This window comes from Lontra canadensis, unplaced genomic scaffold, assembly GCF_010015895.1.
Source record: "Lontra canadensis isolate GAN:19392208 unplaced genomic scaffold, GSC_riverotter_1.0 scaffold77, whole genome shotgun sequence".
Classification (NCBI taxonomy): domain Eukaryota; kingdom Metazoa; phylum Chordata; class Mammalia; order Carnivora; family Mustelidae; genus Lontra; species Lontra canadensis.
In genome coordinates, this window is record NW_022631071.1 from 1,074,076 (window position 1) to 1,100,033 (window position 25,958).

Sequence of the window (25,958 nt, forward strand, 5' to 3'; positions counted from 1 at the left end):
CAGGAGTTACTCTTTTTTTTTTAAGATTTTATTTATTTATTTGACAGACAGAGATCACAAGTAGGCAGACAGGCAGGCAGAGAGAGAGGAGGAAGCAGGCTCCCTGCTGAGCAGAGAGCCCGATTTGGGGCTCGATCCCAGGACCCTGAGATCATGACCTGAACCAAAGGCAGAGGCTTTAACCCACTGAGCCACCCAGGTGCCCCTCTTTTTCTTTCTTTTTTTTTTTAAGATTTTATTTACTTATCTGACAGAAATCATAAGTAGGCAGAGAGGCAGGCAGAGAGAGAGGCGGAAGCAGGTTCCCTGCTGATCAGAGAGCCCGATGCAGGACTCGATCCCAGGACCCTGAGATCATGACCTGAACCAAAAGCACAGGCTTAACCCACTGCGCCACCCAGGGGCCCCTCAGCAGGAGTTATTCTTAATAATCCAATTACTAGTTAAAGGAATAAATGGATGTCATAGTCTGCTTTCCCTTCCCTCTCTTGAGGTTAACGAACCAAAGTAACCTAATCAATTTGGTTTCTGTCGGATTTCGACACTTAATTTCAGGCAAATAAAACCAACCACACATTGGAAAGAGTCTCTTCCCTGTTGGTGTTGGTGTTTCTCAGCATTTATGTTATAGTCAAATAATGCAACTTCTAGTAAAAAGTTTAAATAGAGTTTGGAGGAAAAAATGAAGCATAGAAAACAGATAAGGCCATCCCTCTCATTTTGTCACCCTCAAAATATTGGTTACTAAAATAACCCATTTGTCAAATCCCTTTGTACTGCTGTGAGAAGTGCTAATGTAAGACATGTTTTCTGAAAATAACCGTCATGAGGTGTCATGAATTAAGGGCTTTGGTACAGAAGTGATAAAGTTCCCTTCTGGGTAGAATAGCTCAGGATCATAAATTTCACAGAACCTCTCTTGGCTTACCCTTTCCACCTCTTAAAAGGAGGTGCTGCATAGGATTCTAGATTGGATCCTAAACAGAAAAAGGATGTTAGTGGAAAACCCGGTGAAGATGGAATAAAGTCTGTAGCTTAGTAAATAGTATTGTACTATATTGTTATTGTCCTGGTATTGATCACCATACTAGTGTTATGTGAAGTGTTAATGGAAGCTGGGTGAAGTATATACAGTAACTCTGTACTATGTTCACAGCTCTTCTGAATATCTGAAATTATTTTGAAATTTAAAAAAACACCCTAAACATAGTCTTTTAAAAACTAAGCATACTGATTGAAAGCTAATTCTAGTAAAACAAAGTGTGGGCAGGTGTTCAGGCCAGGGCTCCGGGGATAGAGTAGTGTTCACCCAGATACCTAGTTATTTGCATAAGCATTACCTGTGATAAGGTGACAAGGGGCAGGAGTAGCATATAACAGTTATTTTACAATAAGGAATTTCTGGCAGCCTATCAAAAAACAGTTCCTTTCTTTCAGTATAAGTTAACCTGGCTCAGAACACAGCAGCCTGACCTAAAGAGGCCTAAATATAAATGCTCCAATCAAAAGACATAGGGTGTCAGAATGGATTTAAAAAAAAAAAAAACAAGACCCATCTACATGCTGCCTCCAAGAGACTCATTTTACACCTAAAATACCGCACCGTTGAAAATGAGGGGATGGGGCGCCTGGGTGGCTCAGCGGGTTAAAGCCTCTGCCTTTGGCTCAGGTCATGATCCAGGGGTCCTGGGATCAAGCCCCGCATCAGGCTCTCTGCTCAGCGGGGAGCCTGCTTCCTCCTCTCTCTCTGCCTACCTCTCTGCCTACTTGTGATCTCTGTCTATCAAATAAATAAATAAAATCTTGAAAAAAAAAGAAAATGAGGGGATGGTGAAGTATTTATCATGTAAATGGGTGTCAAAAGAAAGCTGGAGTAGCAATATTTATATTGGGCAAACTAGATTTTTTTTTGAAGATTTATTTATGTATTTGAGAGAGGGAGTGTGTGCAAGCTTGAGTGCATGAATGGGGTGAGGGGCAGAGGGAAAGAATCTCAAGCAGACTCCCTGCTGAGTGTGGAGCCCAACCTGGGGATCTATCTTGCAACCCTGAGATCACAACCTGAGCCAAAACCAAGAGTCTGACACTCAACCGATTGAGCCACTCAGGTGCCCCTGGACAAACTAGACTTTATTTTATTTTATTTTATTTTATTTATTTGCCAGAGAGAGAGAGAGAGTACACACAAGCAGGCAGAGAGGTAGGCAGAGGCAGCGAGAGAAGCAGGCTCCCCACTGAGCAAGGAGCCCGATGCAGGACTCGATCCCAGGACCCCCGGATCATGACCTGAGCCAAAGGCAATGGCTTAACCAACTGAGCCACCCAGGCGTCCCCAAACTAGACTTTAAAATAAAGACTGTAGCAAGAGGTAAAGGAGGACATTATATCATAATAAAGGGGACAATCCAGAAAGAAGACATAACAATTGTAAGTAGTTATGCACCCAACATGGGAGCACCCAAATACATGAAACAATTATTAACAGACATAAAGACACTAATTATAATACAATAATAGTAGAGGGCTTTAACACTGTACCTACATCAGGGGACAGATCAGCTCACCAGAAAATCAACAAGGAAACAATGGCTTTGAATGACATACTGGACCAGATGGACTTAACAGATATAGTCAGGACATTCCATCCTAAAACAGCAGAATACACATTCTTTTCAGGTACCTATGGGACATTCTCCAGAATACATCACATATTGGGTCACAAATCACGAATCAATAAATACAAAAAGATCAAAGTCATACCATGCCCCTTTTCTGACTGCAGTGCTATGAAACTAGAAGTCAACCACAAGAAAACATTTTGAAAGACTACAAGTATATGAAGGTTAAGCAACATGCTACTAAACAATGAATGGATGAACCAAGAAATCACAGAAGAAATGAAAAAATACATGGAAACAAAAGAGAATGAAAATACAATAATCCACAACTTTTGGGTTGCAGCAAAAGCAGACCTAAGAGGGGATTATATAGCAATATAGACCTACCTTAAGAAGCAAGAAAAATCTCAAAAAACAACCTAACCTTACACCTAAAGGAGCTAGAAAAAACAAAAACAAATGAAGCCTAAAGCTAGCAAAAGGAAGCAAATAATAAAGATTAGAGTAGAAATAAATGATATAAATTTTAAAAAAGAACCTAGGGGCGCCTGAGTGGCTCAGTGGGTTAAAGCCTTTGCCTTCGGCTCAGGTCATGATCCCAGAGTCCTGGGATTGAGCCCCGAATCGGGCTCTCTGCTCAGCAGGGAGCCTGCTTCCCCCACCTTCCCCACACCTTCCTCTCTGCCTACTTGTGATCTCTCTCTGTCAAATAAATAAAAATCTTAAAAAAAAAAAGAACCTAATAAAACAGACGATTGAAACTGGGAGCTACTTCTTTGAAACAATTAATAAAATTGCTAAACCCCTAGCCACACATAGCAAAAAGAAAAGGGACCCCTAGCCACACATAACAAAAAGAAAAAGGAAAGGACCTGAATAAGTAAAACCACAAATGAGAGAGAAATAATAACCAACACCACGGAAATACAATTATAAGAGAATATTATGAAAAACTCTATGCCAACAAACTACACAAATTTGTTGTAGGAAAAAATGGATAAATCCCTAAAAACATAAACTATCAAAACTGAAACAAAGAAATAGAAAACATGAACAGACTGATAACCTGCAAAGAAATTGAATCAGTAATCAAAAATCTCCCAACACTGATAACCTGTAAAGAATTTGAATCAGTAATCAAAAATCTCCCAACAAACAAAAGTCCAGGGTCAAATGGCTTCATAATGAATTCTACCAGACATTTAAAGAAGAGTTAATACCTATTCCTCTCAAACTATTCCAAAAAGCAGAAAAGGAAGGCAAACTTCCAAATTCATTCTATGAGGCCAGCATTACTCTGAGAGCAAAACCAGATAAAGGCTCCACTGAAAAAAGAAAAATATAGGCCAGTATCCCTGAGGAACATGGATGCAGAAATTCTCAATAAATATCAGCAAACTGAATCCTCCAATACATTAAGAGAATCATTCACCATGCTCAAGTGGGATTTATTCCTTGGTTGCAAGGGTGGTTCAGTATTTGCGAATCAATCAACGTGATATACCACGTTAAGAAAATAAAAGATAAGAGCCGTATGATCATTTCAATAGATACAGAAAAAATATTTGACAAAGTACAGCTTCCATTCATGATAAAAACCCTCAACAAAGTAGGTTTAGAGGGAACACACCTCAACAGAATAAAGGTCATACATGAAAAAACCCACAGCTAATATCATCCTCCATGGAGAGAAACCGAGAGGTTTTCCTCTATAGTCAAGAACAAGACAGGATGTCCACCTTCATCACTGTTATTTAGCATAGTACTGGAAGTCCTTGCCATAGCAATCAGACAATAAGAAGGAAAAAAAGGCATCCAAAATCATGGAGGAAGTAGTAAAACTTCCACTATTTGCAGATGACATGATACTCTTCATAGAAAACCCAAAAGACTCATCCAAAAAACTACAAGAACTGATACATGCATTCAGTAATGTTGCAGAACACAAAGTCAATGTACAGAAATCTGTTGCATTTCTTTTTTTAAAAGTAGGCTCCATGCCCAATGCGGGGTTTGAACTCATAACCCTGAGATCGCGACTTGAGTCAGACGCTCTACTGACTGAGCCACCGAGGCACCCCATTACATTTCTATACACCAATAATGAAGCAGCAGGAAGAAAAATCAAGGAATCAGTCCCATTTACAATTGTATCAAAAAAAAGTAATATCTCTAGGAATAAACCTAATAACTAAAGAGGTGAAAAACCTGTAATCTGAAAACTATAAAATACTGATGAAAGAAACTGCAGATGACACAAAGAAATGAAAAACATTCTGTACTCATGGATTGGAACAACAAATACTGTTAAGATATCTATACTACTCGACTGATGAATCAAGACCTGTATCCCTGAAACAAATACATCGTATGTTAATTTTTTAAAAAGTTTTCTATACTACCCAAAGCAATCTACACATTTAATGCAATCCCTATGAAAACACCACGAGCATTTTTCACAGAGCTAGAACAAACACTCCTAAAATTTGTACGGAACCACAGAAGACCGTTGGATAGCCAGAGAAACCTTGAAAAGGAAAAGTGAAAGAGAAGGCATCACAATTATGGGCTTCAAGTTATATTACAAAGCTGTAGTGATCAAAACAGTATGGTACTGGCACAAAAATAGCCACATAGAGCAATGGGAAAAAATAGAAAACACAGAAATAAACCCACAACTACATGGTCAATTAATCTTTGGCAAAGCAGGAAGACTATCCAATGGGAAAAAGCATTTTCAACAAGTGAAGAGCTACATGCAAAAGAATGAAACTGGACCATTTTCTTACACACAAAAATAAATTCAAGATAAAGACCTAAATGTGAAACAGGAAACGATCAAAATCCTAGCGGAGAACACAGGCAGTAACCTCTTTGACCATGGTCATAGCAACTTCTTTCTAGTTATGTCTCCTGAGGCAAGGGAAGCAAAAGCAAAAATCAACTGTTCAGACTTCATCAAAATGAAAAACTTCTGCACAGTGAAGGAAACAACAAAACCAAAAGGCAACCTACGGAATGAGAGAATGTATTTGCAAATGACATATCTGATAATGGGTCAGTATCCAAAATGTGACTTCTAAAAGGCAACATCCAGGGGTGCCTGGGTGGCTCAGTGGGTTAAAGCCTCTGCCTTCGGCTCAGGTCATGATCCCAGGGTCCTGGGATCGAGCCCCGCATCGGGCTCTCTGCTCCGTGGAGGGCCTGCTTCCTCCTCTCTCTCTGCCTGCCTCCCTGCCTGCTTGTGATCTCTCTCTCTGTCAAATGAATAAATAAAATATTTTTTTTAAAAATGGGTAAAAAACATGAATAGACGTTTTTCTAAAGAAGACATACAGGTGGCCAACAGATAAATGAGAAGATGCTCAACATCACCTACCAGGCAAATACAAATCAAAACTACAGTGAGACATGACCTCACACCTATCAGAATGGCTAAAATCAACAACACAAGAAAGAACAGGTGTTGGTGAGGATGCAGAGAAAGGGAGCCCTCTTGCACTGTTGGCGGGAATGCAAACTGGTGCAACCACTCTAGGGAACAGTGTGGAGGTTCCTCAAAAAGTTAAAAACAGAATTACCCTACGATCCAGCAATTGCACTAGTAGGCATTTACCCAAAGAATATAAAAACATTAATTCAAAAGGATACATGCACCCCACTGTTTATAACAATGTTGTCTACAGTAGCCAAACTATGGAAACAGCCAGTGTCCATCAACTGATAATGGATAAAGAAGAGGTGGTATACATATACAATGGCTTATTACTCAGCCCCAAAAAAGAATAAAATCTTGCCATTTGCAATGACGAATAGAGTAGTAGAGAGTATTATATTAAGCAAAGTCAGAGAAAAATACCATGTAATTTCACTTATATGTGGAATTTAAGAAACAAAACAAATGAGCAAAGGGAACAAAAAGAGAGGCAAACCATAAACAGACTTTTTTCAAAAAGATTTTATTTATTTGAGAGAGAAAGAGAAAGCATAAGTTGGGGGGGAGGGGCAGAGGGAGAAGGAGAAGCAGACTCCCCACTGAGCAGGGAGCCTGACACGGTGCTTGATCTCATGACCAGGAGATCATGATCTGGGGCTGAAGGCAGACGCTTAACCGACTGAGTCACCCAGGTGCCCCAAGAAACAGACTCTTCACTATAGAGAACAAACTGATGGTTGGTTTCCAGAGGGGAGGTGAGTATGGGGGGTGGGTGAAATAGGTGATGGGGATTAAGGAGTGCACTTGTGATGAGCACCGGGTGATGTGTGGAAGTGTTAATTTACTGTATTGTGCACCGAAAACTAACACTGTATGTTTACTGGAATTAAAATAAAAATGGAAAAAATGAACAAATTAAAACAAAAAAAAAGAGATCCAAATATATATGTTGTCTTAAACTCCCATCTTAGAGTTTGGTCAGCTAGGTGTTTGGAAGGAATTTTTCACTGTAGTGCTAAGCCTGAAGTGGTAATTTCATGCCCTGAACATGAGAGGAGTGGGAAGAGTAAAGATCTAGCCCATTTTAAAGCACCAGGCCCCTTAGCACTCAGTTCCTTCTCTATTCCCTGGATCAAATGAACTGTGGCGTTAACTCCTGTTATCAGCTAAAAAGCAGGTGTTTGTGTAACCTAGGGTGACCAGATGACAATTTAAAAAGTGTTGGCAGAGGGGGAGTGGAATCAGAAAGGACTGTGGCACTCTTTGTTCTCTTAGGTTCTTTTGGGATGAACTCTTCTATGTATGTTTTTCAGAGTTCTGATCAGCATGTGTACGTGCTGTTTTCTGTTTTGCTGTTTTCATTTAACATTTTACATTCTGCCTCCCACTTGCGCAGTGCATGTAATTGTCATCTTTAATGGCTGGGTAACATTCCATTGTATTGAATAGCATGATAGTTCTTAGGACTGGGCTCATTTCTCTAAGCAGATATAAAAGGCTTGCTGTTTCTTAGCACCAGAGGTCTATTTTAGTTCCTGGAAGTGGAGACTAGCATGAGCGTGGGATTGCGTGGGATTCTTGAGTCATCCTCACGCAGCACAGTTTGAGTGCTTTGTTAACATCACTCAGCCCACCACCCGACAGCAGAGCCTCCTGGGCTCCCTGGACCTGAGCCGTGCACTTCAGAGGCATAGGGATGGAAATACAAGCCCCCCGACTCTCACAACCCCCAGCTGATACTATCTCTGTGCCAACAGCGAGAAGTTCTTGCTCCTTTCTCACTCACCTGGGATAGCTCCACCTGTTTCACATAGAGATACGAGAGAAAAGGCAAGGAGAGTGGGAAGATGGACTATTATAGCTAAAGAAGTTAAGGTGCAGGTAGGTCAGAGGTGCCATGGCTAAGATCTTTGAGGAACACCTGTGAAAAATGAAGTAGGATGGGATGATTTCCAGCCCTCAGTCTCTATATCTCATTCCTGTCAGAAATCCCAGTTTGGGTCATCCAATAAAGGGTTAAATGGGATTTAAGACAAAGCAGTGAATCCAGGCTTGACCTCTATGCCACCCATGGCCAAGGGCATTTTATGGTTAAGAATGCTAGTTGGCAAGATTCTCCTGAGAAGAGTGTTATATTCAGTGCGCTTGGTTAAATCTCACTAGTAGCAACTGCCTTGAAAATGAGTGATTCTAATTGGTTATTGGGAGGGAAGAGTGATACTCAAAACACAACTGGTATGGCCCAAGCACCAAACACTCAAACGGTCAGGGATTTATGGCTATGTTGGCTACTACTGGTTTCCATGCTCTAATGCTAATTGATCCCTGTTCTTTCTGAACTCTTGCTGTGTACTCATTATATGACCTGTGTTCTGCAGATCGCACTGGATAGGATACCAGTATTGCTGAAAGGGTACTCCTGGCAGGTAGAAACAACATATAAATGAAGAGTGGTGAGTAGATGTCAGGAGTTGAAAACCATTCCAAACAGAGGGACTCCCCCCACCCACCTGTGCATATTGAATTCCCTAGTCTGAAAACCTGGGCCTGTCCTGCCAGACAAAATCAACAAGTGCTCAGAGCCATGTGGGGCTTGTTGAATGATGGACCAAGGTCTTTTGCTCACAAAGTGCCTCTGAAATGGAGGCAAGCTTTAAAAGTCCTAGAGGAGGGAAGCCAAGACCCTGACAATGAAAGGAGAGAAACTCCTAAGGCAGCCACTTGCCTGAAATAAAATTTGCCTCTGAGGGTCAAGAAACTATCCTTAAGCTAGGTCTTGGGCTGCCATGATGAGACATGGATTTGTAAGACCTCTTTGGCACATCTGGATGTTCAAAGACAAGGATATGGGAGGCAGTGGTTAGCAGTGGTTATATAGTTACCCTAAATTCTCCATGCTCTTTTCACATTAGAATCCAAGGCATCTCTGTTTGGGTTTTTCTTTATAGAGAAGAGGATGCCTTTCCCAGAAGCAGGGGTGTAGCTGTCTAATGATCTAAGCTTCTCCCCTAGTCATAATAATAGCCTCTAACATTTAATGAGCTACTTAATATGTGCCAGGCACTATGTGAAATATTTTTATGTGGATTTTCCCCTTTGATCCTGACAACAACTCTGTGAGGTAGGTACTCTTAATTCTGTCTTCCTGGGGGAAATTGCCAAGGTTACCCAGCTTGATATGGGATTTGGAAAGTACAGTAACAGCCTGTAGCAACAAAATTAAGATTCACTCAAAAAATAAATAGAGGTATGCAGGCTGTATTTGGGGGGATATTCTTGAAATAACTGTGATTGATGGATTCTATGTAAGAAAAATTTGGTTGACGCTCAGGAACACATACATTGTACAAAGGGAAGCATGCCAATATACTGAAATGCGGATTTATCAGGTTGTTTCAACTTAAATTCCCCAACTTGCCCACATTCATAGGTAGCACTCCCGCCCCCTTTTAACCACACTTCCCTCTTGGCTGAGAAAGCATGCGTGCCTCATAAACATACATGCTGTAAAGACAAATGTGGGTGATCCAGTTTTCTTAAGAACCCAAGTTTGTTGAATTACATTTCCTGTTTGATAAAACTCATCTTCAGTAGAGCTATTTGCTGACTTGCTGGGTGAGAATAATTGTCAACAGAATTCTCCAGTGACATTAGGCAAGTTGGAGGAAAGTAGGTGGGTCGAGAGTGGCCATGGAAGACCCAAGGAGGAAGCAGTATATTTGGACTAGAAAGATACAGTACTGGCTTGGGCATACAGGAGATGTGGATTTTAAGAGCAGCTCTGTCAATGGTCAAGTCACTTAACCTCTCTGTACCCTAGACTTCTCATCTATTTAACAACTGAGGTTGGACTAGAGGCTCTGTAAGGTTACTTCCAGCTCCATGACTAATAGGCTGAGCCTCAGTCAGAAGCCTATCAAACATCCACAAGTGGGGGGTGCCTGGGTGGCTCAGTCAGTTGGGTGTCTGCCTCCCACTCAGGGTATGATCTCGGGGTCCTGGGACCGAGCCCCGTGTTGGGTTCCCTGCTCAGCCGGGAATCTGCTTGTCCTTTGCCCTCTGCCCCTCCCCTCTCTCATTTTCTCTCTCTCTCTCAAATAAATAAAATCTTAAAAAAAAAAGATTCAGGGGTGCCTGGGTGGCTCGGTTGGTTAAGCATCTGCCTTTGGCTCAGGTCATGATCCGTGGGTGCTGGGATCAAGCCCTGCATGGGGCTCCCTGCTTAGTGGGGAGCCTGCTTCTCCCTCCCCCTCTGCCTGCTGCTCCCCCTGCTTGTGCTCTCTCTCCATCAAATAAATAAAAGAATAAAATTTAAAAATAAAAAAGATCCAGAAGGTGCCTCGGTGGTTCTTTTGGAGATAAGGCCATGTGTAATGCATAATAACAAATGATGCAGGCTTAGACAGTGTCAGGCACTCTAGATGGGGTTGTAAGACTGATCATTCCATGCGAGGTTTCTATCCTTCAGAAACAATTAGGGGCTAGTTGAGGGAGCATAAGGTAAGAGTTAAGAGCATGAGTTCTGAGGTTGGATCTTAGTTTGAAAACCAGTTCTGCCACTTCCTCATGGGTGCCCTGGGACAAATGATTTGACCTCGCTAAATGTCAGTTCCTGCTTCTGTAAGATGACAAAAGCAATACTATGTAAGCACTTAGCCCAGCACCTGGCCAAACAGAAGTACTCAGTCACCACATCTGCCACAGCTATTGGTGTGCTTATCCCTATCAAAGTTAATTCTCCTGACTTGGGCATGGCTACACTTCACTTTTCCTGGATGTAGCTTTTCCTTTCTGCATGGAATCTGAGAGAGCATAAACAAGTCTTTCTGGCCTGCCACCTTCTCTAGAGTCAGATCTGGATTCAAATCCCTGTTCCGCTTCTTACAGGGTGTGGGACCTCGGGCAAGTCATTTAACTTGTCTGCTCCTTAGCTCCTGCATTTGGGAAAATGCAGGTGGGTCTACTGCCTACCCTTAAGGGTTGTTGTGCATAAGATGATGAATGTGAAGAATTTAGGCCTGTGCCTAAGGCCTGAGGTCCAGAAGGTACCCGATCAATGTGGTGAAAGTAATAGTTGTAGGAATAGTAAATACTACCACCACCTTCCTTGGGATTATCAGAGGGTTGAATGTGTACAAGCTCATACAGCATTTGCATACCTAATCCAAGTGTTGGGAGAGGCAGCCATTGCCGTTTCTTGGAGCGATAGTGAGGGAATTGTTGCCACAGGCTCCACAGACCATGGCTGGCCATTTAAAACCAAGGTGTTTTTTTGTTTTTGTTTTTGTTTTTTTTCTGGAGGCATGACAAAATGATTCAGTAGGACACAGTTCTCAGCAGCGAAGTTCTATTTATTTCTACCAGTCCCCTTACACCCAAGAACCTCAGGGGTGGAGAATGGAATTCCAACCTGACGCTTTACTTCTAAGGCTCAATTTCAGTTGGTCACCCATGACTTATTGTTCATGGGCTTCATGAGGAGCACCCAGGGGCAGAGACGTAACATCTCTGTTCTTCTTTGCCAAAAGCATCTTCGTTCTCAAATGGATGCCGCCTAACTTTTCTTGAGCCTCTTGGGGCAGGTGTAAGCTTCACTTGACAGATGGTAGGAACAATGGGAGTCCACAGGGATGTGGTGTTAAAGTAGGTGGAGTTGTAGGTAGGGGGGACTTTAGTGGTATTAACAAATAGAAATGAAAAAACTGAGCAGTCCTGATGGTTCTTAGAGATGAGCCTATTTACTGAGGGAATGATAGGAGATTTTTTTTTATTTCCCTCCATTTTTCTCTTGTACTCTGTTAAAAGTCTGATAAGAGAAAGAAAACAGTGAGTCACTGCAAAGTGAAGCTAAGCACCAGGTTTCCTGTCCTTCCCAGATCACTCCCAGTTGGGAGGGTGTTGGCCCCTACACCCAACAGGGGTGTAGACTGCATCCCTCCAGACACCTGCCCTCTGCCCTGGCCTCATACTTTCAATCAGTCTTGCCCTCTTCCCTCTCCCCTTCATGGAATACTAACCACAGGATCCAAAGGCTTCTTCACAGGGATTTTCCAGTAACATCTCTTCTGTGTCCCATGTCTCCAGCTTTTTTTTTGCCTTGGGTTCTGAGATTATAGAAATGAAAAATGAATTTCAGTTTTGGACAGAGATTTAGGGGTAATTCCTCACATCTAGAAAAACACTTCCTCTGCATGTCTACCAGATTTCTTCCACTCAGCTCTCATCCTCACCCCTTGTCCCCGGAGCAGTGCCTTTCTCCTCCTCAGTGGCCCTGGCCAAGGCTAGGCCCCTCCGTATAGGTAGAACAACCCAAGGCTCTGGGGTGGCCTGAAGGGCTAGATCCCTTGGAGAGCAGAGGTGACATAATATTGACAGTTGACTATCATGGACAGTGGGGTCCCAAGAAACACTGGAAAGGAGTGGCCATTAACAACAATGGGCCTTCAAAGTCTCACAGTTTTTTTTTTAAATGCCTTTATTGTATTAGGAATGATTGTATACGCTTATTAGAAAAACTAGAATTTCCAAAAAGCCATACATCCAGAGAAAGTCACCTAGGCCTTTTACTCCTCAAAATCACCTAGTACCTCACCCCTAGAGAAAACCACTGCTGTTTTGGTGATTTCCCTTCAGATATTCTGTGCATGTGTACATATCATGCTGAACATGCTAGACTCTGATTTACCATTTTCTCTAGCAAAATATCAGGCTATGGAAAACTTTCCATGTCAGTAAATATTATGCCAATAATATTATGTCAACATTATGCCTTGTAATGTCTGCCAATAATATTATGTCAACATTATGCCTTGTAATGTCTACATAGTATTCGATTGTATGAATGCACCATAATTTATTTAGCCATTTCCCACTATTAGTCCTTTAGCTTGTTTCCAACTTTGAGCTGTTGTACACAATATTGGGTTTCCACATTTTAAAAAGAGATTTTATTTATTTATTTGACAGAGAGATCACAAGTAGGCAGAGAGGCAGGCAGAGAGAGAGAGAGAGAGAGAGGAGGAAGCAGGCTCCCTGCTGAGCAGAGGGCCCAATGCGAGGCTCAATCCCAGGACCCCAGGACCACGACCAGAGCCAAAGGCAGAGGCCTTAACCCCCACTGAGCCACCCAGGCACCTGGGTTTCCACATTTTTAACGTGGAATGTGTGTGTGTGTGTATACACACACACCCAACTTTAAGTGGAATGTGTGTATATGTATATGTATACACACATACACACACATACATATTGAGAGAGGGAGACAGACAACCAAACTACTCACCATAAAGGTTGTATCAATTTGTACTTCCACCACTGGAAATCATAACCTTTAAGATAACCTGATAGCTGTGCAAAGATCTTGTGTCAGCCAGTGCTGGAGTGCTGGGAGATCTTACTGGGCTACCAGAGGGTAGTCCCCAAGCACTCTCCCTCTACCTCACCTGCTTCTTCTACCCACCAACCATAGTATGAGAAAAGAGTTTCCAACTCAAAATAGGAATACTCTTTTATAAATTACGAGAGAAGGCCTATATTTTCTTTTCTATCTTTTCTGTTCTAACTAACCACTGGTCCAGCATTACCTTCAAAAAGATCATTGACAATTGGAGCTGGGGTCTGCAAGTCATCACTTTGATTGTAGCAAAGCTCAGTAGTGTTCCAAGTTCTGTTTCCACCAGAGCATTCACCTTCCTCCATGGGTTCATCTAAAGCAAATGTTACTGATATATTCTTTTTAGGCCTTAATCTTATACCTTCTTTCTGTACAGCAAGAGGATGGAGAGGGGAAAAAAGTCAGTTGTTGCTCTGACAGTTCAGGGATTGGTCCCTGGGGCAGTAACATTTAAAGAGCCACTTAACCTGTAGGATTGGTTTTAGGGGCCTAGCTTCCACTGAGTGTTGTCCTAGATGATGTCTTTTTTCTTTGGACATTCCCATCCTGGTAGCAAAGCTGGGGAAGAGAGGAAAGACAGAGCAATAGCAAAATAGACAAACTTCAGCCTCCTTAATTGAATGTAGCTATGACCCTATCCCTGCTATATGCCTTTGGACATTGGAGGGGAAGACAGAGCAAGAGGACATTTAGATCTTTTATTCTTCAAAGCCTTAATCAACTCCTGTTTTTTTTCCCTTTTTCTTTTCCATATTCCTGTTGTCCCTCATCTTTCCTAATTACTGGGAGGAACAGAGAACTTAAAGCAGAGAATGTAGAGTAGATTTACGACTCTTTGCCACAGAATGTTTCAATCAGCTTCTTAAGGAGCTCATGTTCCTTTTCTCCTCTGTGTGGCAAACCAGGCAACAGGAACCTTGTTTTGCAGATGCTCTAATACCGATAGGTTTGGCCTTACCTTTCTACAATGCATTCCACTAACATGAGGGGAGGGGAGGTCTAACAACTTTGGAATGTTCATGGTCATTGCCCTAGCCCCATTTGGGTCAACTGATCTGGAAACACTTGCTCAGCATAGCACAGAATCCAAACACCACCCAGACCTCCCTGCATACACTGAAGACTGATTCCTGCATCTGTTCTTATTAGTACACCTAATAGAGGCGCTCAGTACCTGTCTGATGAGCATCTTTCCCCAGAGTCTCTGATGCCCTTGGAGGTTGGGATGCTCAAGGTGAGTGCCTGTTGGCGAGTACACAGCTCATCATACTTATCCCCAATGGCAGCTAATAGCCAGCGCAGCCCTTCAATTATGGGCTGATGGTTCCTTTTTTGTAGGTTTTTGATGGCTGAACAGGGTTCCTGTGACAGAAAGAGAAGAGAAGGCTCTAACCCAAGGGACTGGAACCCTTGAGCCCAAAGTCCGAATCATTCTCAGCCAAGAGCAGAGGTACCCTTAAGCTCTGCTATGCCTATAGAGGCTCTCAGACTTCCTAGGAGATACCCAGGACCCACCCCTGAGAAGGTAAACGAAAAGAGAAGAGTTAAGGTCCTTTAATAAAGTGATTGTGGTGTCATGTCCTGGATGCGTGACGTTGGGCAAGTCACTCCTAGCCTCTGAGCCTTAGCTTTCTTGTCCATAAAATGAGGCTATTGAAACTTCTAATTGTACAGAGCTATTTTGAAGGCCTAATGAGAAAACAGATGTGAAAGTGTCTTAAGAATGCATTATTTACTGTCAGTGTTGAGTCAGAAATCATCACTGTAGATGTTGCCTGTGGGGGAGAGGCTTTGCCTGAGACCCAACAGATGGGGCTGATTATGGAATGGGCCAGGGGATGCATCAGCTGGGCTCAAGAGGGTGAGAGGGAGGGAGGGGAGGAAGGGGAGTTGATACTTACCACTCGGCACAGGGACTTGTTCTCATTCACTAGCCTTTCTAGGAGTAGATATTCAATAATATCACAAGGTAGGAGGGCATCCTTCTTGTCTTGTTTGTTTGCCAGGCTAGAGCAGGGCATAGGAGAGAGGAAGGGAAGAGAAGAGGAAGAGTGTAACAGAAATTGAGGCCAAGGGCAAGCAAAGAAGGGAAGGAGGAGGAGAACCAATCAAATCTAGTACAACTACTGTATATCCAGGAACTAGCTTTAAAAACATAACCAATGGGGGGCACGTGGGTGGCTCAGTGGGTTAAGTCTCTGCCTTCGGCTCAGGTCATGATCCCAGGGTCCTGGGATCGAGCCCCGAGTAGGGCTCTCTGCTTAGCAGGGAGTCTGCTTCCCCCTCCCCCTCTGCCTGCCTCTCTGCCTACTTGTGCTCGCTCTCGCTCTCTCTCTCTCTGTCAAAAAAAATAAATAAATAAAATCGTAAAAAAAAAAAACCATAACCAATGGGATGAGGCAGAAATGTTTCTAGCCAACTCTAAGTGGAGAAAAGAAGAGGACAGATAATTTGAATTCAAGATAATCCCCCAGCCTCACTTCTCTCTTCCTCTACTCTGTGCCATCAAACTTGAATTAGAATGGCTAACTGCGATATGAATAGAATTGGAGTTTTTAACACACCATCCCAACATCTGTTCAGGCTTGAATTGGGGGTACTAATGAGGAATGAGAAAAACAAAAAGGGAGTGGGGGAAGGGTGAGGGATGATGGGCCACCAGAATTACCACCCTGGAATGAATGCTAGTTATATAACTCTTGGGTAGTTGGTGAGAGGAGGAGTCCATTGATATCAATTATACAAAACAGGAGTTGTTTTCTGCCACCTTCTCAGGGTCAGAGACGGAAAGTGGCTTTTGAAAACTGGCCCCAGAGGACTGGCCCACTTCCTTTCACTGAGCTGAAGGGAAGAGGAGGTCACGCTGGGTGTGACAAAGGGACCACCCTTCCTGCCTACTTCTCTTCTGAGGATACATGGGAAGGGGGAATTGGGCACAAAAGCATAGGCTTACAGTAGGAGAGGTTTCCCTGCCACTCTTTTATCAGCCAGCAGATGTGTCATGATGATCTTCACTTCTTGCATGCGGCCTAAGTCACTGGAATCCAGGACAAAAACAAGTCCATGTGCCTGTGCATAGTAGTTTGGCCAGATTTCTCGGCCCTTCATGTCTCCATTCAGGTCATAGATGGAAACTTCATACTCATCCAGCAAGAGTGTAATCAGTTCAGGTTTCATACAATTGTCCATTCTACTGGGAAGTACTAGCAGCCACAAAGCAAGGGAATAGAATTAGACATAAGAATTTGGTTAGCAATGATCTGAACCTTGACCAGAGCCTGCTCTGAGGAATCCAACTGAGGTGTCTTGCCATTCTGCTCACACTCATGGATTCATCTTCCTCAACCAGCACTTGGTCATGCTACCCTTTCCTGGCTCAGTAGCCTTCAGTGAATACCCACAGCTCCCAGGATAGAATACTGGCCCCTTTGCCTCCTAACCTTCCAGACCTGACTGGTGTCCACAGAGCCCCTGTTACACAACCAGTTTCTTCCTCCCTCTGCTCCTTGGCTCGTGTTCTTCCCATACCACAAGAATGCAATGCTCTGTTTTGCCCTGGGCCTTCACAACATGCTATTCCCACCGCTTAGAACACTCTCACACTACTCTCTGTTTGCTTAGTGTCTTTTAAAAAAATACATCAATTTAGGGGCATCTGGGTGGCTCAGTGTGTTGAGCCTGTGCCTTCAGCTCGGGTCATAGTCTCAGGGTCCTGGGATTGAGCCCCGCATTGGGCTCTCTGCTCAGCAGGGAGCCTGCTCCCTCCCTTCTCTCTGCCTGCCTCTCTGCGTACTTGTGATCTCTCTCTGTCAAATAAATAAATAAAATCTTTAAAAAAATATATCAGTTTAGATTGTGTTGCCTCTAGGAATTTTTCCCTAACTCACACCATCATCTGCCAAGCTAGACAAGGTGCCTTTCTTCTAGGCTTACCACTCACAGCACATATTAGTGTTATAAAGTCTATGATTTTGTTATCTGAGTTCTAAACTACAACAGGACAGGAACCCTTTCAGTTCTGTTCACCGTTGTATTCTTGATGCTGAGCACAGAAGTTGGCACACAGCTGGCAGAACAGATATTTGTTGAATGAATTTTGTTGAATGAATGAATGAATGAATGAACGAACGAACAAGGGGCCCTTTTCTCCCAGCCTTTCTTCAAGGCCTACCTCAAGTACCACTTTTTTTAAGGAAGCCTCTCTGACCTGTCCAGTTCTCATTTCTCTCGCTTTTATTGAGCATGTGGTCTAGTGAACTGGTTCTTAACTTCATTCCGTGTGTATCCTGTCTTCCCAACTAAAATGTAAGTTCTGTCAGGGAGGGGCTCCACATTACCTTACATATAGTAGGTACTTAACAAATGTTTATGGTGCCTATTACTGTGGATGAAAGTATGAAGTCCTCTTCCTCATATCTCCTCCAAGAAACCATTCCAAACTCAGATGCATTTACTGTTTTAAGGTTATGGCCAGGGCATAGAATCCCATAGAGCGTTCCATACCTCTTTCAGCTCCCATAGAAATGCAGTTCAAAATGACAGTTTTATACACATTGCAGTCTTTTGAACTCACAGTCCAACCTGGCTCTCTCCCCACATTAGTAGTAAAATGATTTTTATAGATTCTCTATACTCATACCTGGGAGTTTTAACACCAGAATCAGCAGCTTCTTATTTATATATAGTCTTAGATCTACCTATGACACTTTCCATGAGATTGCCAGAACGAGCCATTTAGCTGAGACATTAATAAGATGCTTTCAAATCTTCGGAAATGTATGACTATACACATATTTACGTGTGTGTGTGTGTAATATATATATAATTTATATTATATTATCTATATTATCTATATAATATATATTATCATTACATTTTCATGTTAGTCAATGATCTTTTTAATTACAGTTTTCAGATAACAGTTTTCAGTCACAACTTTGATATGGCATTTGCTATGTATTAGATTACTTAAAAATAGTGAGTGAATAGGTTGAAATTCCATAGGTAATTTTTTAATCTTATTTCCTGCGTCCAGGCAAGATTTTTTTTAAGAAAATTTTTTTAAAGATTTTATTTATTTATTTGAGAGAGAATGAGTGAGAGAGAGCATGAGAGAGGAGGAGGTCAGAGGGAGAAGCAGACTCCCCAAGGAGCTGGGAGTCCAATGCGGGACTCGATCCTGGAAGTCCAGGATCATGACCTGAGCCAAAGGCAGTCGCTCAACCAACTGAGCCACCCAGGTGCCCTAGGCAAGATTTATATCATTTTTTTCTCTGTCAGAGCAAAACATTTTCCCTAGTTTCTTTTTTTTCTTTTTACTTGAAACCTTACCAGTTCTTTCCATAATGCAATCTATTGTTGGTGAACCTTAGAAGACATGAGAAGTTGTTTCCTGATAATTTAAATTTATTTTATTTCCGCTATTAATTTGTAAACTCTCTGAGGACAGGCACTGAGTCTAATTTATCTCTACGTTCTTTTTTTTTATAAAGATTTTATTTATTCATTTGACAGACAGAGATCACAAGTAGGCAGAGAGGCAGGCAGAGAGAGAGGAAGGGAAGCAGGCTACCTGCTGAGCAGAGAGCCGGACTCGGACTCGGGGCTCAATCCCAGGACCCTGAGATCATGACCTGAGCCGAAGGCAGAGGCTTTAACCCACTGAGCCACCCAGGCACGCTTATATCTACATTCTAAAGCACAGTCTGGGGACTCTGATTCAGAGATACATAGAGGTAATCGTGAAGTCCTACTTTATACCAAATAAATCAGAACCTCTATGTTTGGGACCAGGCATTTGTATGTTTAACAAACTCCTATAGTGAAGAAAATCCCCAGGTGATTTTTCTGTACTTTTAAGCTTGAGACTCACAGCCTTAGAGAGCAATGAAACTCATGCCTGTTGTGTCTCAGCATCATCTGGTGAGCTTGTTAAGATTTTGTATCTGTGGGCCCACCCAGACCAAAGTATCAGAACCTCCAGGCACCTGGGTCAGTAGGTGTGAAATCCCCCTAGGTGATTCTGAGTTTAGGCTCTCAGTACTCACTATGCTCAAAGGATCACCTGTGGAGCTTTTAAACCCTGTGACGGTAGGCCTCATTCTTTGAAGGTTTGATGCCACAGATCTGGATTGGGACTTAAGCATTTTTTTTAAAGCTCCCCAGGTAACTGAAAGCTATTGCTGGATTTGAGAGGCACTGCTCTAAATGCCCTCATTTAGGGCAGCTGCCCATGCTCATGTTTGGGTTTCTTGCCCCCATGGGACCATGCCAGGCAGAACAGTTATAGTGAATGGTGTCATTGATAATAATGGCTTATATCCCAAAAATATTTTGTAGCTGGTATCTTCAAACATTCACACAAGTTAGAACTTGTAGATTGAAATTTCCTTCCTAGGTTATTGTTTGTTCTTGGCAATCATAAGCATCTGCAGGAGCAGGGGAGGCAAGCTATTGCATTTTGGGTACTAGATTGACTCTGGTTGTCCTGCATGGCCAAAGATGGCCCTCGACAGCCTTCAGATTGTGACATCAGTGACACTTTGCTTCTTCACCATTCAAAACTATTCTTTGAATGAAGTCACAACCATATACCTATTGGCTTATGAAGCAGCCCCAAGGTAGTCACCAAGCACAAGGCAAGTTATACAGTAACACGTCAAATAGACTATAGGCTCTTTCCTTGAGGAATTAGAACGAAAAGCAGGCACAGTTCTCACAGACAAAATAGCACATGGCTAATTGCAAGATGAATGCTTCCCAAAGCTGGCTGGCCATCAGGAACACCTGGGGAGTTTTTATTTTTTTTTCTGGGGAGTTTTTAAAAGATAGATTCCCAGGACCCACCCAGACTGGATGGGAACCTGGGGCTGGGGCTGAGTTGGGGCTCTAAAAATTATCCCCACTTTCATCAGTAATCTTGTGATTTATCCTGGCTCCTTGATTTTCCTGCTACCCCTTACCTTTTTACCATTTCTGCCTATCAGAGAACTGGGAGAGGTAGTGTGTCAAGTTTGCTGCCTATAAGGGGAAAGGACCGGGGAGGGGGAGGATGGAGAAGTTGTAAAGAGGCAGCATGTTGCCTGAGGAGAATGGGGGAGAACATTCCTATTGAGTACCTGCCCGAGGATACTAAACGCACAGAGACTAAAGATACAGAGCTGAAAAGATCTGTAACTTCTCAAGAGGCTCACAGTCCAGGGGAAGGACTTGCTGTCATGCAGTGATGTCATAAGTGCAAGCTAGAGAGAGACACAGAATAGAGCAGGAGCTGAGGAAGGAGGTGCTGGGCATTAGGGATGACCCAGGTCAAGCTGGGGCCAAGTGTAGTCTTGTGTCTGAGGGCATTTGATTAAGCAGTTAGGTAATGAAGTAGATGAATTGTTAGGTAGTGAGACAGCATGTACAGAGTGTGGGCATGTGAACTAGAATGCTATGATCATGGAGGAGTGGCAAATAATTTGTTTTGGCTTTATCAGGGGGCAAATGCAGAGAGGGTGAGAAAATGAAGCTGGAGGAGAAGTCGAGGACCAAATCACGGAGGACATGGTGTGCTGCTGAAGAATTTAAATTTCGTTTTGATGATAAAGGGGAGGCTTTGGTTTTGAGCAGGGAAGTGCCATGGTCAGATTTTTGCATTAGATCCTTCAGGCAACTGTGTGCATTGAGAACTGGGGGGACAACTAGAGATGGCAAGATCAGCCAGCAGGCAGTCACTGTAGTTCAAGGAGATTGATGCAGGCTTCCAGTAAACAAGTGGCAGAGGAGTCAGGTGAGCCGTTGCCTGTACTTTGCTGAGGGCCCAGGTTATGTAAAGCTCAGCCACATCATCACACCCCTTTTTCTGTTTTATACACTTAAATGGAGGTCATCCTATGCTGGGCTCCCTACTTGGCTGACCAGCAGTTAGATGGGTCTTTGCAACTAGAATAGTAGTTCCCTGAAATTCTGTGTAACTATTGCTTGAAATGTCAAGGTATTAAACTGGAGATCTGGTATTAAGCGTGCATGCCTCTGAGCTGACAACATTTCTCAAGCTCCAACCCTCTATATTAACTGTCACAAAGAGTTTCATGTTATTAAACTTCTTCATCATCCCACACTTGTCTCTCTTATCTAGACCAAATTCTACTTTAATTGAGTTCTGAAACTAGACACTGTTTGAAACATGCTATCCTTTATAATTGACTGCAGTACTTTACATAGTTTGAGCTCATTCATACTGACACTATGAGAGGACCTTCAATTAGGATGTCTTGTAAAGGGAGAGGCGACAGACATTACATAAACAGGCTGATTGTACCTGAGGAATGTGTGTGTGTGTGTGTGTGTGTGTGTGTGTGTGTGTGTGTGCGCGCGCGCGCGCGCGCGCGCGCGTTTGCGTTGGGAAGTGATTATCTTCAAAAGACGGAACCTGAGGGCCATGAAGTAAGGCTAGGAAGAAAGGAATGATTATTTAATTGGCCCCTGGGGACCGTAAGGAAACCTAAACCAGAATATAATGCTCTTAATTTCTTACATCTTTGGAAAGCCTCCACAAGAACAGTTTTGCCTGAGTTGTCCAATCCAATGATAATGATGGTCACATTCCTGGAAATAGAAAAGAAAAATGAGCCAAAGCCTTAAAAAGCACTGTTAGTTCTTAGGGTAAACAAAGAATTCTATTCTTCATTGATGTTTGAGGCTCTGCCTGTAGGAGTCTCAATGCATCTACCATAAAAAGCACAGCCAAGGTGGTAGAAAGTGGCATGGGAACCCCTTCCTAAAGCCTCCAAGGATGCATTTATTCCCTGATTTACTTGCCTTGTAGAATTGGCCATCCTCCCCCAACCTTGCCTCCAATCTTGCAGACGTTGCTTAATCACATTCCCTTACAATATATATCATGAAGATTCGTCCCTTAAGGGACTTTGGGCCAATACACTGGAGGAAATGGAATACGTCTAGAGAAATAATTGCAATATTACCTTCGTGTCTCTTCAGTTGTCTTTAGCCGAGACCAGCAAGAGGTCAGCAGCCGAAACATGACTCAGCTTGGTTCTTTAATATTAAGGGAAACAGATAAATGAAAAATCAGCCCCATTATTAACACTGAGCCTCAGTCATCTTAGGACTTCACAGGTGCTAATAAACAAAGTCTTAAGTCAGAAGTCCATAACTTCATGCTATCCAACCTTGTCTACAAATGTCATAGAGGGAGAAACGTAATTCTCAACTCTACTGGAAGGTACCTGCAAAGTGGGAGGAATTTCTTATTAAAGCAACCCACCATGGGCATGATAACATCAGTTATGGCCTGTCCCTTTAGCCATAGTTCATCCCTGTTAGGAATATCTCTGTTCAGTCCTGGGTGGGGGTGGGGTGTGCAGCAAAACCTTGGAGAAGAACCAGATTAGATTTTAAGAAGGACCTATTGGGAGATCCAAGTGACAACTATCCACTGGGCTTGGTTCTTTTATTGCTTTCTGCTTCAAATATGTATGTATTGATGACCCACTGTCATAGATTTCATACAATTTCTAGAACTGTAAGGGACCTTAGAGATCACCTAGTCTAACAGATTTCAAACATCAGTGCAGGTACCCCACTCTTTAAGATTCTAGGTTGCTGCATAAGCTCCCCTGGTGGTTTCAAAGTGCAGTGGTATTTGGAAGTGAACACATAAGTAAAAAGGACAATTTAGACAATCACTTCAATGTTTATCCATGTTGTAGTGTGTATTAGTATTTTGTTCCTTTTTCTGGTTGAATAATATTTTGCTGTGTGGATATACCACAGTTTGCTTATCCATTCACCAGTTGATGGGCATTTGGATTGTTTCTACTTTTTGGATCGTAGGAATAATGGTGCTGGTGTTTTCAGCTCTCTTAGGTCTATACCGAGGAGAGGAATTGCTGGGTCATATGATAACTCTATGTTTAACCTTTTAAACCTTTTTGAACCTTTTGAAGACGTGTCAGACTGTTTTCCAAAGTGGCGGCAACATTTTACTCTCCCACCAGCAGTGCAGATGATTTCCACTTTATCCACATCCTCACCAACACTTATTGTTGTCTGTTTATAGCTATCCTAGTGGGTGTGAAGTGGTATCTGATTGTGGTTTTGATTTACATTTTCCTGTTGACTAATTATATTGGATCCCAGAGCTGGGGGAAGTTCCCACTGAGTGAAACACTTCAACTGATACTTCAGATGGGCTTTGCCTAGCTACCTCATGAGCACAGGGCATGTCCAACTTATCATGGATAACGTTAACAAGGTTCTGCAGAGTCAGTCCCTATTTTGGAGAATTGCCATTACCAAATAGAGACTCATAGTTCATAGCACTACTTAGAGTACAGTTTATTCCCTAGGAAAATCATTTGGTTCCCCATAAGGACCTCCTGGAGAATGGCTGCGGCTTATGCCTGATGAAAGGGAAATCTTATATATGGCTTGTGATCAAATCCAGCCTTATTCCCACTTTGCTCCTGAAGCTGAAAAGACCTGGAGCCTGAAAACACCAGAGCCTAATTATCTGGCTTCCACAATAGCCATCTCCCTTTGAAATGAGACCAGTAGCAGCTTCATGTCTATGTCCTGATAACTGGCCAAGCTTCCTAGCTTGATCTCACGTTCTCTGTACTTGTTAGTGTCACCAAGAAAAGTCAAACCGACATCACACAAGTCTTTCCTCAAGACCTCTAAAGAAGGTTAAATAGGATAACTGAGGAGGAAAACAACTGAGCTAGGGTTTAGTGGTCCTTTCTTTCATCTTCAGTGTCTCTCCTAAGTATCCTGGGGTGAAATCACCTAAATTAAGCCTTCATATCTCTTTTCTGTAAATAGAGATAATGATATATTTTGCTTACCTTGAGGTGGTTAATTATTTATCTGATTAGAAATTGGTTCTTTTTGGATGAAAGACATAAGATATGTAGAGTAATAGGAAGGTGTGTTGAGCTTTCTAGCCTTCTTGCCAGATTAATACAGCTCAGTTGCCTGCTTGTGAAGGGTATGGCGATGGCCTAACAATGGCTGTCAAGGCTCTGACATATCTATGGCAACTACTGCCTGGTTCATAGCAACCAAACCCACATCTTCCTACCTTATATGATTACAGCTAATTACTAAATGAACTTTTAGTCATCATAGTTTTTTTTCAGTTTACAAAGTATTTATATATATTATACAAACTGTTTTTTATACAAAGTAGATCTTTATTTATATAGAACTTAGTATGTGTCAGCCCTCATGTAAGTACATTATACATATTAACTCATTTGATCCTTATTACAACATTGACAAAAAGTGGGGGCTGTCATTCCTACTTTTTGGAGATGAGGTTCACAACGAGATTAAATAATTTTCCCAGGGCTACCCAGCTAGTATGTGATAAAGCCAGAATCCAAACCTGGGTGTTCCAGCTTTAGAACCTGTATATTAGGTTAAGGGTCTCACAGGCTGTGTGAATGAGATGCTCTCAGGAACCAAAGAAACTGCATCTGTTCTGGGCCTCTTTGTCTCTTCTGGCCAAACTGTATTTTACTTACTCTGTTTTTGGTGAACTTTTAAAAAATAAACTTCATTTTAAAAAAGATTTTATTTATTTATCTGACGAATAGAGATCACAAGTAAGCAGAGAGGCAGGCGGGGGATGGGGGAAAGCAGGCTCCCTGCTGAGCAGAGAGCCTGATGCGGGGCTCAATCCCAGGACCCTGAGATCATGACCTGAGCCCAAGGCAGAGGCTTAACACACTGAGCCACCCAGGTGCACCAGGATGGTTTTAGATAAACAGAAAAACCACAAAGATACTACAGAGATTGCCCATATACCCCACGCCCAGTTTCCTCTATTTTTAGCATCCTATGCTAGTATGGTGCATTTTTTCTTACAATTAATGAAGCACTATTCTTTTTTTAATGAATCAATCTATGTATTGGGAAATATATTTATTTACATCTTAGAATTTCACTGGAAGCAATATTCTTTAATGTCCTTCTTCTGTTCCAAGATCCCATCTAGAATCCCATAGTATATTTTGTTGTCAAATCTCCTTAGGATCCTCTGGGCTATGACAGTTGCTCAGATTTTGTTTTTGATGACCTTGGCAGGAGTACTGATCAGGTATTTGTAGAATGCTCTTCACTTGGTGTTTGTATACTATTTTTCTCATGAGTAGGCTGGAGTTATGTGTTCTTGGGAGGAAAACCACACAGGAAAAGGCCTTCCTCTTTACATCATATCATGAGTACATGCTACCAACATGATGTATTGCTGGTGATGTTGACTTTGGTCATCCAGCTGAGGTGGTGTTTGTCAGGTCTCTCCACTGTAAAGTTACTCTATTCTCCCCTTTCCATACTAGACCCTTTGGAAGAAAGTCACTATGTGCAGCCCACACTTAAGGAATGCGGAGTTGTGTTCCACCTCCTTAAAAGTAAAGTATTTACATAAATTATTTGGGATTCTTCTGTATGGGAAGTTTGTCTATTTTCACTCATTTGTTTATTAAATCATTTATTAATACAA

General features: G+C 42.3%; 1 protein-coding gene across 1 annotated transcript; it reads right to left on the reverse strand.

The window, feature by feature from the left end:
* Window positions 1-11,394: 11,394 nt before the first annotated feature.
* On the reverse strand, window positions 11,395-24,431 carry ARL13A (ADP ribosylation factor like GTPase 13A). Its single transcript, XM_032881826.1, has 10 exons — window positions 24,298-24,431; window positions 22,414-22,486; window positions 21,966-22,036; window positions 16,401-16,650; window positions 15,349-15,454; window positions 14,622-14,809; window positions 13,915-14,005; window positions 13,638-13,815; window positions 12,072-12,158; window positions 11,395-11,860 (listed from the first exon to the last, which is right to left on the reverse strand). Exons 2-10 carry the CDS (start codon window positions 22,470-22,472, stop codon window positions 11,853-11,855), a joined length of 1,038 nt encoding a protein of 345 aa, XP_032737717.1. The 5' UTR covers window positions 22,473-22,486; window positions 24,298-24,431; the 3' UTR covers window positions 11,395-11,852.
* Window positions 24,432-25,958: the final 1,527 nt, after the last annotated feature.